The sequence below is a fragment of the Engystomops pustulosus genome, chromosome 6 (genome assembly GCF_040894005.1).
Source record: "Engystomops pustulosus chromosome 6, aEngPut4.maternal, whole genome shotgun sequence".
NCBI classification, from domain to species: domain Eukaryota; kingdom Metazoa; phylum Chordata; class Amphibia; order Anura; family Leptodactylidae; genus Engystomops; species Engystomops pustulosus.
In genome coordinates this window covers 78,540,157-78,556,505 of record NC_092416.1, presented here as the reverse complement: position 1 = coordinate 78,556,505, position 16,349 = coordinate 78,540,157, and the positions used below count along the sequence as shown (strand labels likewise).

Genomic DNA, 16,349 nt, shown 5'->3' with positions numbered 1-16,349 from the left:
TGTATACAGACAGAAGACATTTTCTTTAAAGAATTGAGATAGCAGTGACACTTGCTTTGCCTCCATTGCAGACAGGGCAGTAATATCCTTTTATTTTTTGTTTGAGAAGCCCCCAAGCCATAGCCACTGTAAAGAAACACGTGCTTACAATATCTAAGGGTCACCTGCTGTTAATGTGTCTGAAAAATGACTGCCTCCAGGGATATATGTGTAGGACATAGAATAAGTGTTCCTTCAAGACCTACAGAGATGAAGGAAGAGTGAATAAGACGATTATCCTCTTAATGATTTCATTGAGTGCTCACTTTTATGAAGATCATGTCTGCCTTTTAATGTCCTCCTCCTACTCTTCCCTGTTAAGTCCCCCAGGTCCTCCGGAGTTGCACAGAATTTATAGAGAAGCATGGAATTGTGGATGGAATCTATCGTCTTTCTGGGATTGCCTCTAATATTCAGAAATTACGGTCAGTTCTTCTAACTCTAGAATGTGGGGAAAATGGTGGAATATACAGGTGATACATTTTCGACTGTGCTTCTCCTTGCTAGACATGAGTTTGATTCAGAGCAGATCCCAGACCTGACTAAAGACGTCTACATCCAGGATATTCACTGTGTGGGCTCCCTCTGTAAGCTCTACTTCCGCGAGCTGCCCAATCCTCTCCTCACCTACCAGCTGTATGAGAAGTTCTCTGTAAGTATTCAGCAAATTCTGGTGCTTCTACTTGTTACAGAAATGGTAAAACATCAATAAGAGAGACCTAATGAAACAAGTACAACCTCATGTTATTTATGCTGTGTGGGCATCCTTCAGGTTCAGCCTGCAATGGGAAAAGTTGCAGTTGCTGGAGACACTTTTCATATATGTATAAAGCCACATGCACACAACTGTATATGGCAGCTGTGAGCTAGCCACAAAAACATCTATCTAGCTATAGAGGTGCATAGTGCGGTGCGCATACCAAGTCGCACTAAGACACACTACCACTATAGCTATGGCAGGTCCTATTCCTGCCTGGTCAGCTCCCTATGGAGAGCTGAGCAGCCCTCGCTGCCCCCCTTCCTTTCTCCTCCCTGCCATAAACATGTGCAAAAATGTGCCACAAACCGGGCTGGCTTTGGTGTAAGGATAATACATTAAACCTTAGAGAAGCACATCCATTGCATTATCTGCAAAAGGTTGAATTCTGTAGCCTGAAACTGCAGCAGTACTTTGGATCGTAAACTAAGTTCCTTGATTTGTTACTATCCTTGCCACAAAAGGTTCCACTGTGGCTAGCCCGCAGCAATTTCAGCCTATGTCAGTCCTGTTGCATTTGTGCTAATCTGCATAACGGTGCAATTGTGCTGCAAAGTGTCTACAGCAACTAAAGGGCTTGTCTAGTTTACTGTTTTGTTAGTAAGTTAGTTAAGTGTTACTTTAAAGTTAACATTTTTTTTCCTTTTCCTTTTTTCGTATGTCATGCATTACAGGATGCTGTCTCTGCTGCAACAGACGAAGAGAGACTAGTGAAAATCCACGATGTCATCCAGCAGCTTCCTCCTCCGCATTATCGGTCAGTTTTTTTTCTTATACCCCATATGTTGGCGGGATTCAAATTGTCCTGATGCCATCCTTTAGCATACTGGACAGTTTACCATAAGTTACTAACATATACAGTTTCTAGAATAAAGTAATTGATAATGGCAGAGATTCTGCTAACAACCTGAGCCCCTTCCCGTGTGTTGGCCGGCCCCTCAGCGTGAAGGAATGTGGGGTAGGGGAGCGTCAGGAAAGGACATGTCTCCATACAGTGTCTGTCAGGAGATGTTGTGACTACATTGTTCTCTAGAAATACAGCTATAATTCCTTTGACTGGTTAGATGAATTCACCTCATTATTGACATACCCTACATGTAGACTGTCTGACCTCTTAAACTGTTTTTTGTAATGTGTGTGTGTGTGGGGGGGGGTACCAACAATACACATTTTATTAAATATTTTGAAATATAAATATACTTTCTTGAAATATAAAGTAGAGTCCCTGTTACAGAAATGCCTTTTACCTCATTGGCCAGACATTCTTGTCCATAAAATGGAGGAGAGATGGAGGACCTCTAACTGTCCATAACCAATCTACTTCCTGGACCTTATGACTTTATTCATGAATACAAGCTTAAGGTCCTGAAAGGTAGATTTGTCATGTAACGTTAGAGATCGCACGACCTTCCGTCTCCGTCTCTTTCCAGTTTTGGACATTTGTGGACCAGGGAGGTTTTCTTTACATATAAAGGAAGTGATTTAATAGATGTATATTGGAAATGAGGTAATACCCCATCCCACACACTTACACACACATTACTAAAGACACAAGGTCAACCCCTTCAGCATGTGCCGGTTTATTGAGTTTAGGAGAGGCGTAATAAGCATCTCTGACTTTGGCTAACCACAAAAAAAGATCTTTCTTCAAGTGTCTACCAATGAGACCACATACACCTTATATCATCAGATGGGGTGGGGTATATGATGGTCTGTTTGTTACCTCAATAATGTGGGTGTTAAAGGGAATGTATTGTCAATCTTCTTTTTAAAGTATTAAAACTAGCTAATGAAATATCACTTTTTTTCAAGTGAGTTTGTTATTTTCTTACTGCAGATTTATTTTTATTGTAGATTTATTTTATTTGTCTGAGCTCTAGTAACAGTATTACTTTACAGCATCTTCATGCGAATGTACTGGAGCTGACCTGTTTAGGTCTATGGCAAGTTTCCTAGGTGTGCATTGTGCAGGGAGGGGAGTAGATAAGCTGTGACAGGAGACAGTTTTACTTTTTGTTCTTTAAAAGTGTTATCCTCTAATGTGATCCTGTGGAATGCTGCATAAAAAAACCTTAAGAGTCATCAAGGATAATGTTATTCTTAACTATTGATAGACATATAAACAGCCTATGTCTCTGGGATAATGTATTTGAGGCTCACATGTTGGTCACTTGTATTACTTGCAGGACCCTTGAGTTTCTCATGCGTCACCTTTCCCGACTGGCAACCTACTGCTCCATCACCAATATGCACACCAAGAACTTGGCCATCGTGTGGGCACCAAACCTCCTCCGGTATGGGACCATTCCTTTCGGGTATGGTACATGACAGGATTTAAATGGATCCTTCCTCGTCTCAGAACCTTTTTCTTTCACTCTCTTCTTTGTTTCTCTATTTAAAACGATTATCTTAAACAGGCCCTGTCTCCTGGTAAAGTTTCTCCATTTCTGGTGACAGTTCAGGCCGGGTTTTCAGTAGCAACACCTCCTCCACTATTGCTGATGATCCATTACAAGTAGCATCTTGTGTCAGTCTGCCAAATAATGGGGAGATGTGGTTATGAGCAGGGATGAAAGTCATTACTGTTTAGAACCCACCACACAGCGGATCCATGCCCTGCCAAGAAATAAATGGCTGATAATTAGATCTGTGCTGGGGTGGTTTTCTTCACATTCTGGAAAACTTAGATGTAGTTTTTTATCCAAAGATTGATGCAGATTATGAGGTTATATACTAGGGAATAGATAGTACAGGCGGTCGCCTACTTAAGGACACCCGACTTACAGACAACCCATAGTTACAGACGGACCCCTCTGCCCACTGTGACCTCTGGTGAAGCTCTCTGGATGCTTTACTATAGTCCCAGACTGCAATGATCAGCTGTAAGATGTCTGTAATGAAGCTTTATTGATAATTCTTGGTCCAATTACACCAAAAATTTTGAAACTCCAATTGTCACTGGGGCAAAATAAAAAAAATTGTCTAGAACTTCCATTATAAAATATACAGTTTCGACTTACATACAAATTCAACTTAAGAACAAACCTCCAGACCCTATCTTGTATGTAACCCGGGGACTGCCTGTACATGAAATATATTCTTTTCTCCAAAAATAAATAAATATGATCCCCTATATGTCATGTTCTGTGAAGACTGCTTTCTTTTTGTATTTATGATTGTTCTTTTTCTTTCTTTCTTTTTTTGATTTTATTCATTATTTTTTTTTTTTTTTTTAGATCAAAACAGATTGAATCAGCATGTTTCAGTGGAACAGCAGCCTTCATGGAAGTACGCATCCAGTCTGTGGTGGTAGAGTTTATCCTGAACCATGTAGAGGTCCTCTTCAGCCCCAAACTGAGCTCCGTAATCCGCGAAGGAGCAGGTGATGAATATAGGATAATTATTCTAGTTTCATACGGTTTTGTAAATGGAGGGAAGAGGAAACTAACTTTTAACCCTGCCCTTAAATCCATGTTAAGAGAAATGTATCACATTGTGATCATACATGTAGTATGTTATATCAGGCGTTTTTCAGATGTACCACATGTACAGAAACGTTTAGAAAACAAACAGGATATGGCAGCTAACTCAGTTATAAATACTGCTCCTCCACTTCTAGCAGTGCACGGGGCAACCTGAGACGTGGCACATGTGATCCAAACGAAAGATGTCTCCAGCACTCATGGGTGGTATGTGGTAAAATTAAGTAACTTTATTTGTGTCCATATAAAATGGAAAATGGAGTCCGCACTGAAACCACAGGCAAGTCTGAATAATGCATTTTATACTGACATAAATAAAGTTATTTGCTTTTACCAAATGCATACTACAAGTTCTGGAGACTTATTTCTTAATGGTATTGGCAATGAAAATAAATCTAAGGCTATAGCTATGCCCTAAAGCAGCCAAAGTATAGGATTTCAATGGCCTCAGATATCTGAATCTAACCTCATCTTTCCTCATTAGGCCATACTTCTCTGTCCCGACCAAAGTCTCTCCTTGTGTCATCACCTTCCACAAAGCTGCTTAGCCTTGAAGAGGCACAAGCACGGACACAGGCTCAAATCAACTCCCCCGTTGTGGCCGATAGTAAATACATAGAAGTGGGAGAAGGACCAGCTGCTTTGCAGGGCAAGTTTCACACAGTCATTGATTTTCCATCGGAGAGGTGAGAACACAGAGGATGAGCACCAACCCAAATGAGACTGTAACCTGGTCATAGTTTCAGTCATTTAGTTACCTTGGCTTTATTTGTTCTGTAAGGAAAAGGCCACCTCCCAAGATGAAGAAGTCTCCAGTGGGCAGCTGGCGATCTTTCTTCAACCTGGGAAAGTCATCGTCTTCATCATCATCATCATCGTCTGCGATGTCTAAGAGGAAGCTAACCCGAAACCCAAGTGAACCATCTGAGATGAAAGCCATGGCGTTAGCAGGTGAGGAACAGTTATATAGATCTAAAATCTTGGATATACGAGGGAAGACTTCTATTGATTGTGAATTTTCATCTCTTAAGGTGGGAGAGGAGACACAGGGACCATGCGCTCTGCTAAAAGTGAAGAGTCACTGAGTTCTCTGCACGCTGCTGATGGTATGTTAATCTCACTTTGCTTGAAATGTACTTGTACTGGAATGAGTTTGGTTAATGTGCAGTTACATCATAGATACGGAAAGTTTTTAGGTCCACTGTATTTTGGATAAAATAAAACCCACATTACCCTTTATATACTTTACAGATGTTGAATATTGCTGGCTGTATGTTTGTTGTATAGGTGGTCACCTGCAACTAGACCTCATAGTCATTCAGTCTATAAGTTTGTGTTGGTTTCTCTTGATGGTGCTCACCCTACGATTGTATATTCCTTTGACTGTTCTAAATGTACACATATACAGAGTAAATCTAGGATAAAACTTAATGACAAGATATATTATTACTTGTATTGTTCTGAAATTTTCAATGCCCCAATAATGGTCCCAGCTGCAACAATCCTGTGGCCTGATAACGTTGATAACGACCAGTTTTACTGTGATTGTGTCCTCTTTTTGCAGTGGAGTCCAAGCTTTTTCGTCCTCGGCGGCCACGCTCTAGTAGTGATGCTCTTTCTGCTTCATATAACGGGGATTTACTGGACAGCTGCAATCGTTGCAACTCCTACGATAATCTGCCTCATGATCAAGACAGTGATGTGGATGAGGGATTGATTCACGTACCCGCCATGTTATCTATACGGTCTCAAGAAGACGAGGATCTAAGTCCCCCAGATATTGGAGTAGCTAGTTTAGATTTTGACCCAATGTCTTTTCAGTGCAGCCCACCCAAACAAGACATTGAAGGTCAGGATAGTCACAATCCTTTCCTCTTATGCTCCTCACTGAGCAACAGCAAAGAAAGGGTTCTAGGTGGAACGCAACCCACAGCAAGTGGCTACAGTTCTGAACCCATGTCCCCCTACCAGGAGCGCATTACTAGCCCCTTCTTGACACCTGACCGTAGTCCTAGTGCTGAGAAGATTCCAAAAGCCCCATCCTTTGCAGAAAAGGTTGTGCAAGCCTTCTCGCCAAAAGTGGGCCGCAAAGCCATCAAGTCTCCACCATTGACTATTTCAGAACCAGTCACTGTCTCACTGCCAAGCCGGGTTTCAGATATGATGGGAAGCATGCCAGGAAATGGTGGTGGTGTCCCCACTTTTGCTTGGTGCAAGGATAGTGATTCAGGTGGTGGAATGGGCCAGACTGTTACATGGTCAAAGGATAGTGTTTCAAGTAATGGGATGGCCCAGACTCATGCATGGTTAAAGGATAGTAGCTCAGGAGGTGGACTGGCCCATACTCGTGCATGGTCAAAGGATAATGATTCAGATAATGGAATGGCCCAGACTCAAGCATGGTCAACAGACAGTATCTCAGGTGGTGGAGCTGTCCAGACGCATGCGTGGCTAAAGGAGAGTGATTCAGGTACTGGAGCTGCTCAGACTCGTACATGGTTAAAGGAGAGTGATTCAGGTACTGGAGCTGCTCAGACATGGTTAAAGGAGAGTGATTCAGGTACTGGAGCTGCTCAGACTCGTACATGGTTAAAGGAGAGTGATTCAGGTACTGGAGCTGCTCAGACTCATACATGGTTAAAGGAGAGTGATTCAGGTGGTGGAGCTACCCAGACTCATGCATGGTTAAAGGAAAGTGATTCGGGTATTGGAGCTGCTCAGACTCCTACATGGTTAAAGGAGAGTGATTCAGGTGGTGGAGCTACCCAGACTCATGCATGGTTAAATGAAAGTGATTCGGGTAGTGGAGCTGCTCAGGCTCATACATGGTTAAAGGAGAGTGATTCAGGTGCTGGAGCTACCCAGACTCATGCATGGTTAAAGGAAAGTGATTTGGGTAGTGGAGCTGCTCAGACTCATGCATGGTTAAAGGAGAGTAATTCAGGTGGTGGAGCTACCCAGACTCATACATGGTCAAAGGATAATGATTCAGGTAGTGGAATGGGCCTGACTAAAGGATGGTCAGTAGACATTAGCTCAGGTACCGGAGCTGCCCAGTCTCATGCATGGTGCAAGGATAGTGATTTGGGTAGTGGAATGGCCCAGACACATGTATGGTCAAAGGACAGTAGCTCAGGTGGTGGGGCTCCCCAGACTCTTGTATGGTGCAGAGATATTGGCTCTACAGAACTGGTGACAATTCCAGCTGTCACCTGCAGATCTGTTGACATTTGCCCTGGACATTTTTCGTCATCAACATCCACAGAATCACCCAGGACTGTGGACTCTGCTATAACCTCTCAGTGGACCAGCCCTGTATACGAGAAAGACAACAGTGCAGAAAATATTTCTCCAGGAATCCCCCATACTGTAAGCAACACTGAGCTCCAGTTCACCGACGGCTGCACCCAGGAGTTCTGCACCAGTCACGTAGCTGGATCATCCCAGCAGGAGAAGACAGAATTGTCAGGAATAGAGAACTTGTCTGTCCACTGTATGTCTACACCCTCAGGTATGTAGTCATCTGCACAACAAACCTGCCAGGTTACTTTGTGTATAGTTATTAAGTTGTTATGTATCTGTATTATTAGAACACTGCAGGAGGAGAGAGACAAAACCTCCTGTACCTTGAGTCGCATTAGTGGATACACAGACAAATTACAAGCATTCACTTATGTAAACTATTATGACGAATCAAAGGGCTTCATCCTGAAATGAAAGACAAACCTCATAGTCTTGCGTATAGTAATTTAGGGTCACTTGTTCTGGGATGTTAAACCCCCTTGGCTTGAGGTCTATTACAGTAGCAGATAAGAAAATAATCCTGCAGGGGCTCTTACACACATCTTTGTGACCTTGAATTGAACACTGACCCATTAAAATCAATGGTCTTTTTTAGGCATGCCCAGAAATGTTTCATTAGGTTAAAATGTTAATGTGTTCCATTTTAACATAGTGGTAACAACCCCATCCAGTTCTGTTACGAATAATAAACATTTAGTAGTAGTATTTAAGAATGCTATGTGTGCCAGTCTGGCATTTGCTGCCCATCTCCCTGGACAGTGGGGCATGTAGGCCTGAGCCCCACAGCTGCAGACATTGAGGTTATAGTCACAGCCACTGAACAGACTGGAGACTTGGATCATATTGAACATATGGTAGAAGATTGAAGTTGTTGGCACATTTTCTATTTGCTTTAAAAAAAATTATCTTTTATCTACATTCAACAGGATTATCTGTTGTGGAGTCTCCAATGGATCCTGTCCCTGTTACCAGCGTGTCCTTCATTCCCCCTCCTCCTCCTCCCAAAAATGCTGCTCGTATATTGGCTTTGGCATTGGCGGAATCTGCACAACAAGCCTCGAGTCAAAAGAGACCCCCCTACCTACAGTTCATGGAGTTACCATTGCCTCCCCCACCAGAAGAGGAGCCTCCCCCAGACCTGCCACCACATACAGCATCTCCGCCACTGATGTCTGCAGAGAACAGTCCCATCCTCACTACAGCGGCCATCCCCAGCACATCCTCCTTCTCCATCACTACTATCCAGTACAGTCCTGTAAGAAGTCACACTGCTCTACCAGGAGATAGCCCATCTGCTGTCACCCCAGGACTCAGTCCATCATCCCAGGTACAAGATCTTTTCTCGTATCGGTTGATTTGCGAATGCACAACACTGGGTGGTTAGTTCTATTTAGTCACAGCCCCCTACAAACATCATTTCTAATATGTACCATGTATACGAGGTCTGCAATCCTACCTAACACCAGCGATGAACGTAGGAGTTTTTTTTTTTTAATATATATTTTTTTAATATAAATTTATCAGGTATACTCATTATTAGTTACTTCATAGCTGCAGTCACTACATTTCTACGTCACTGTTAACTGTGGACGAAAAACGCATTAAGTGAACTCACTTTCTCACGGTTAATATTTGTAAGCCAAAACACAGAAGATGAAGAAAGTTTAGCAGATATTTTCCATGTGCATCGCAGATATTAAGCTACGAATAACCGGGGGGGGGGGGGATCCTGCATTATGTTAATTATATACCACAGATTTTCACCAGAGACTTTACCCTTTGTGGATTTTTTTTCTGCATAATCACTGCAAATGTGTTTGTTTTCAAGGTCCCAGGATCCATTCCTCCAGAAGAGCCAATCCTTCCTGGGCCATGTGAAGCCAGCTCCAATTACGGTGCAGAAGTGTCTACTACACCCTCTCCCTCTGACAGACCCAATCCAAGGCCTCATTTTCACCAGCGCTCTGAGTCTTTTCCTTCCCATCCAACACATACAACTGGACCACCAGCCCCACCCGTCAGAACCATGGAGAGCCGACTGGCCACTGCCCTACACTCCAACTATAATGATGCCATCACAGCCAGCAATTACCACACATTCCTTAGTACAATCACCCTGCCATCATCTCTGGAGGATGCCCTGCCAAGGCACAATTATTCAGCCCATGTAAAACCTGACAACTTGATGGAACAAAGTGGCAGCTACAGACATCCTTATCCTTCCCAACCCAAAACTGAAGAGAAGCTTGAAATTGGAGATGGTTACAGACACCCATATCAACCCTCAACGAAGTCTGAGAACACAGAGCTTGCCTTCAGAAACACATATCCTTCACAGGGAGAACCTGAGAATCTGAATGAGGCATATGAGACGTATGTACATCCTAAACCATCTGTAGTCCCCAAGTCTTACAAGGCAGACAGTGCTCCACTGCACATGCCAACACAACCATATGTGTCTCGCTGTGAAACTCCTTCCTCAAATGCTACACTTTATGGCACCTATATCAACCAGGCCAAGCATCCAGGACTTCAACATTCTCGTGCAAGGAGTCGAACAGATTATATGTCTTCTTTGAGTCCAAATATGCGCACCTATTCAGAGGAGGCCCCACCATATCCAACCATACGACGGGTCCAATCCTTGCATATGCCTATGCAACCTCCACCACCCCCAATGCGTACAGTTCCTATTTCAAGGACAGAGGTCCCTCCAGATGACGAGCCTGCATACTGCCCACGCCCAGTCTACCAGTACAAATCATGCCAACCCTTTACTTCTTCATCAGAATATCATGTCACTCAGCTACAGCCTTATTTTGAAAATGGAAGGGTACATTATCGATACAGTCCCTTCTCTGGAAGCACCACATATTACTCTTCAGATGGCACCTTCTACGATATGGACCCTTACAGCACATTGCGTTTACGTCAGTATCATGTCTATCCTAGTCGTGACTTTGCATCTTATACTACAAGACTGCAGCCCAAGTCCACATATCGATCACAAGCATTGGCCCCATATCCTAGAGGTAGTCTGCGCGAGCACAACTTTATTAGCAGAGATGTCCCCCCTGCTTTACCCTCTGAACATCCTAGACCCCTTCACATTTCTTGGGATATGGAGGACATGGATAGATATAGATTACAGTCTTTACGCCGTGAAAACAGATCACGACAAAGATCCAAGGGACCAGTGATGTCTCAGTATGATAATGTCACCCCATCCTTGGTGGAGGACATGGCAGGTCTGGATGTCATACATCTGAGAAGTAGGTCTGACCCAGGGAAAACTCCAGGGCTGCTTAGTGTTGCGGAATCTAAAGATGTCCGCTACTCTGGAAGAACAGAGGCTGATGAACGACTGCCGCATCCTCCCCCATCTTATGGAAATGGACCACAGGAAAGACCATCCCTACCCCAGAAGCAGAGTGGAGGGACAAGGAATCGCATACTGCATGACTTTAACTCTGAGCATCGGACGCTATCACAGCAGGATACTGGACATAGGCAGTCGTCGGATGGGCGCAATGGTCCCACATTTACTCCTGGAGAATACAGCTCCAAAACATTGCCACTGCCTTCTGAAGCCACATATCAGTCCTCAAACAGTAAATACAATGTGAATCCCCAGGAACCAATAAGACTTAATCACAAGGAAATGAGAGTGTCTGAGGACAAAGAGCGGTCACTTGCAAGACCATCTGACAGCTCAAGCAGAGACTGTTACAGGGAGGATCTGGGTCAGTTTGCTACTGCTCCACCCAAACCGGAGAGGAGCCACAGCTTACGAGGTCACAACGCAGAGACTGTGGAGAGAGATGCTGCAATCTTCTATCCCTACCAAACACTCCATGGAAAGCTACACAGCTCCATAAGCGCTTTGTCCCAATATGATAATGTGTCAGATTACCATTCCATTCCCCATCATCGATCAACAAGCCAATCTAACCCAAATGCCTTCCCCCTTCCACATGGCCGGGCCTATGCCACTGCGCTGGGGCAGGGAGCTTTCCTTGCTGCAGAGCTGGCACTCCAAAGGCCTGAGGCAAAAGTCCATGCGGAGTAAGGTGCTGCCAGGGGATAATGGGAGGACCCCAAGGTGGAAAGAGAACTTCATTCTTATTAGGCAGACCCCTGCTGGACAGTGGACTGTTTTATTTTTTCAAAAGACAAAAAAAAAAATGTAAAAAAAAAAAAAAAAATGAAAGAAAGCAACCAAATCCTAGTGACGACACTATAACTTCATACACACACAACTAGCAATACACATGGACATGATACTTCTGCACTTCGTCGAATGACTGTTTTTATGTTGTAAACAGTGATGTCATAATCCTGTACCCGTTCGTCCCCATTGGTGTCCTTCCTAAATGTAAGGAGGAACGCAGAGGAATAAAGAACCGCTATTTAATCCATATTGGGTTTGTTTGTGTATATGAAACATGGCATTTATAATGATGATCCTTAATGCTGTGTACGTCCCATTATATTGCCTCTAAGACGTGGCTTCTCTTATTACATTTTATTTTTAAGGGTTCGTTTTGATTGATGGAGTCTCTGAAACATTATGGTTTGTCCCTAAAGCCCCGTGCATGTGTCTCCACATTACAACCCTAGCTGTGACCATATATGTGTACGCTCCAGCCCCAAAAAGCTACCGAGACAAACCTGTGACCATTAATAATGGCTCCATAACATAAATGTCACTGAGCCCCTCCCATTTTTATCCTCATATAAAGGTAACATAGCCATAACTAACAAGTCTTATCAATGTTCTGTACATTATTATTTACTGTGTCTAAACAACACTTAATCCGTACATGTCTCTTAGGCACCAGGTTTGCAGAAAGTCTATATTTTTGTTGTATTCTTGGAATAAAGTTCTCCCCATTGCAGAGTTTTGCTGTTATTACATCCACAATAAATGTGTTGTTGTCTTTGGAAAAATCCTGCAGCTGTGTTCCTCATAATGTGCAAAGTGACTAATGCAATCTCTACATTAAGACTGATTTTTCCATACAAGAAGGATTCATAGAAATATATACACAAGACAATACTAAGTGTAGCTCTCCAGTTACCTGGATGAAAAATTTTTCAATCTCCTTTACAGCTTCTTGTGAAGTAGGCTTGTACCTCTTGGCTGTGACATCAGCTAAGTGCACCTAGGCCAGAGCAGCTCTCGTCACACACACAAGCACCACCCAATCAGTTTTAATTACATACATACCATTCAGTTACCTATAATCTAATGCACCGTTATTGCTATACACACTACTTACTATGACATGTCAGCCAGGCAGATTCCATCACTCTGCTCTCTTCCCAGGACAGTGGGCGATGGGGAGTACAGAGAACGATGAGAAAGCAGCTCTGCTCTTGCTTGTTGAGGAAGCTGCTTCCTGTAATTGCTGAGAAGATACTGGAGCAAGCACAGTGCATAGCCCCACTGCTCACCACCTGCTTATCTTCCTGTTTTACTCTACTGATTCATCTCAGCAACCAGAATGCAGGACTGAAGGAGGCAGGCAAAAAGGAAAGCATTAGAAGGCAAACGGCTACTAGAAGGTAGGGCAGTTTCTAGGCAGTTTCTCTAAAGGGTGAATATATATTAAAAAAAAAAAAAACCACCCCTCCTTTAGCGTGTGTAAAATATATAAAATGACACACACACACACACATTACGGTACAATATTGTAGGGGTGTTCAGGTCACTAGTCAGAGCAAAGGAAGTTCTCATAAGCACAGAGACAGATTTGTAGTTCCAAAACTAGTTAGTCTTTTATAGAAGTTGTGGTCACAAGCCCAATATATGCAGGCTCATAACTAGAAACAAACAAATACAAACCAAAGTCCCATCCGTCTGGGGGGTAGCTAACACAGTAGCTTTCCATCCCCCATGCTTCCACTCAGCAGAACCTCCAGCTCTCCTTAGAAATAGGCCCTCCAATGGTGCAGACAGGTTATAAAGCCCCGGTCCAGGTGCAGGCTAACAAACTGCATTAAGGCTGCCCCAGAACCTGGATTAAAGGAAACCTACTAGATCTGATGATGGATTCCTCCTGCCTTCCTCTTCATTTTAATAAATCTATAATGTAATAATCCTGGAACCTAACTTGTTAAAAAAAACAATTTTTTTCCCTAGCACTAGAGGAGAAAACAGAATGTTTGTCACACCTTATCCAAGCTTTCTTGAGCCAGTATAGCTGTTCCCCCTCCAGGTGCGTCTCCTGTAGGCACTATCAAAATTATGTTTTCTATGGCTCCAAAGGACCAGGAGGGAGCATTTCACTCTTATCATTTATCCCTCTGACATTCCAAGAGGTCCCTATTCGCCATATCATATTAATACAAAATGGTGCCGGCGTAAATCCCAAACTGATGTAGAACGGAGGAAGGTTCAGAAGTCAGCATATCCAAGGCTAACCGATTCTGTACCTAGAAATGGGAAAAAAGGGAAAGGACGTATAACCAATACTGAACAAGCACTTATGTTGTGTTAGACAAGGTCCAGAGGGGTAGGGGATTTGATGGGCTTCCACACAACGTTCAACATCAGCAATTCGCTCCCTGGTATGTTGTGCATCTTTCCTAATAAGATCAATGTCCACTTTAACCTGATCAATGCTTGCAGTAAGGGCCATTGGGCACTGCTCAATTGCCAGAAGGACTTTCTGTGTTTCTAGATTAGGAGCCGAAGGTTGTGTAGACGACCCAGCCCCTGCTCACATGAGGAGGAAGCAGATGATTCCGGCCTCTTGAAGCAGTCCAGCTGCTCCACAGCTTCGGACGTTTTGCCGCCGGACACCACGATTAACAGTTAAGAATCACGGAGTGGAATGGCAGTCCAATAAGGTATCAACACATATGGGGGTCCCTTCTGGGGCAGTCTGCAACCAAAAACAAATAATGCAGGGAGGGCAGCAGGGGCAGGCCCAGGTTACCTGGGGCTACCCAAAGCTTCAGGTCTAGCAGCAGTTGCACAACGGGTATTTGTGTTTTTAATTTTTTTTTTGGGGGGGGGGGCTTAGCAACGGTTGCGTAATGTAGTATAGATCTCAGAAAGAGTGCAGCAGAGAGGGGTAATGCCGGCGGATTAGCAATCACCGGAGCCACTTGGTGATGGAAAGCGTCTGATGGTCGGACGTAAGCAGCAGAGGTGACGGGAGCAGATGAGGGGATTTCCTCAGTGAGGGCTAAGTCTCAGAGTCCAGTGTCAGCCCCAGGTCTCAGATGGCCAGCCTCTTAAAATGCAGACCAGAGCACCACTGTAGCAGCACTTAGTGCTTAGGGCTAATGGGACCCAGATGTTAAGCCCCCTTAGGATGAAGCAGGGCCCTATATTCCAGGACAAATCTGTAAGTAGGCCACAGCAGCAAAAGTGTCCTAAAAGGCCTCAAATTCACTGGGACCATACTGCAGGGATCCTCCATGGGGGTCTACAGGTTACTGATGGAACCGGGAGCGGCAAGGCTGGTACCGGCCTGAAGCTGGGGGTCTCCATAGGCCGATGCTGAGGGCACTGTGTAGGGATGAGAAAGGACTGAATGGAAGTGGATAGAGAGTCGCCCCAGTGGAGCTGCCTCAGATGCGCATGGTCATGTTCGCTGCTAGCCACGACCCGCTACAGTTATACTTTAACATTTATTAATACAGATACATTTCAATTTTAAGGAAAGCCCCACAAACCGATGAGATGAGAATAGTAGTCACAAGAGAGTTATGTTTCTAACAATGTAAAGTGTCCCAATATCCAGCAAACCTGGCTGTAATATATGTGAAGCTATTCCCCTGGTGATAATTATTAATATTGTGTGTATTGAGGACAATGGAGGCCATACTAGGATTATAAAACAAGCTCTAGATCGTGCTGCCGTGTGGAATCTGCTATCCATATGTTAGATTTCCTTCAAGGCTTCATGGACACAAACGTATGCCATTTGCAGGCTGCAAACAATAGGTGATCCATTTGAGGCCTGTGTGTCAGCATAACGCTCATACACCAATGACAATAGAATGAATGGACCTGCTCTAGAATTTTAAGGTGAAAGCAGTCAGTGCCAGCTAGGACCGTAGAATCCACGGCCGTGGGCAATGAGCACACAGACGTAAATGGGGACACACCAGCTGCAGAAACTAAACCACGTTCATGGGCATGAGACCTAGACAGGGTATGATTCCAGCCATATCATTGGGTCTAGTGCAGTGGGGCGTGTACTGTATCAACAGGGACTTTCATAAACTTTATATTTCCATTTCAAGATCTCATCCATTTGTGAATGGAAATGGGAAACAATCTCACCTGATAACTATTATGTACAATTACATATTACATGATTCTCTCCTCTGACATAAACCCCTACAGTTAGGAGATGCATATAGAGCAATTTATATCCTACATTCTATAGGGATGTCCATGGCATATATAATATCCCACGGTGTGAGCTTTTGTTCTTTATGCAGATACCGGTAAGTACATTTGGCCTGTGTTTAACAGTCTGTGGTCTGAATCTAATACCTGGACCTGTGCTTTGGACTGCAGCATTACCTACTGTCATTGTGACAGTAGCATCTGTGTATCACATACAGGCAGTCCCCGGGTTACATACAAGATAGGGTCTGGAGGTTTGTTCTTAAGTTGAATTTGTATGTAAGTCGAAACTGTATATTTTATAATGGAAGTTTTAGACAATTTTTTTTCTTTTGCCCCAGTGACAATTGGAGTTTCAAAATTTTTGGTGTAATTGGACCAAGAATTATCAATAAAG

At 43.6% G+C, this 16,349-nt stretch overlaps 1 protein-coding gene across 9 annotated transcripts in view; it reads left to right on the top strand.

The window, feature by feature from the left end:
* Window positions 1-12,532, top strand: part of ARHGAP32 (Rho GTPase activating protein 32) — a 160,173-nt gene extending 147,641 nt beyond the window's left edge. For 7 of the 9 annotated variants that reach the window (XM_072156700.1, XM_072156701.1, XM_072156698.1 and 4 more), the window contains 11 exons: window positions 362-464; window positions 547-691; window positions 1,471-1,553; window positions 2,983-3,111; window positions 4,033-4,178; window positions 4,763-4,964; window positions 5,060-5,229; window positions 5,310-5,384; window positions 5,843-7,789; window positions 8,508-8,908; window positions 9,410-12,532. In XM_072156700.1, coding sequence (XP_072012801.1) covers window positions 362-464; window positions 547-691; window positions 1,471-1,553; window positions 2,983-3,111; window positions 4,033-4,178; window positions 4,763-4,964; window positions 5,060-5,229; window positions 5,310-5,384; window positions 5,843-7,789; window positions 8,508-8,908; window positions 9,410-11,650 — 5,642 coding nt within the window. In that variant the 3' untranslated portion in view covers window positions 11,651-12,532. The remainder of the gene's footprint in view (window positions 1-361; window positions 465-546; window positions 692-1,470; window positions 1,554-2,982; window positions 3,112-4,032; window positions 4,179-4,762; window positions 4,965-5,059; window positions 5,230-5,309; window positions 5,385-5,842; window positions 7,790-8,507; window positions 8,909-9,409) is intronic. The other 2 variants (XM_072156696.1, XM_072156702.1) reach the window with 1 other exon arrangement.
* Window positions 12,533-16,349: the final 3,817 nt, after the last annotated feature.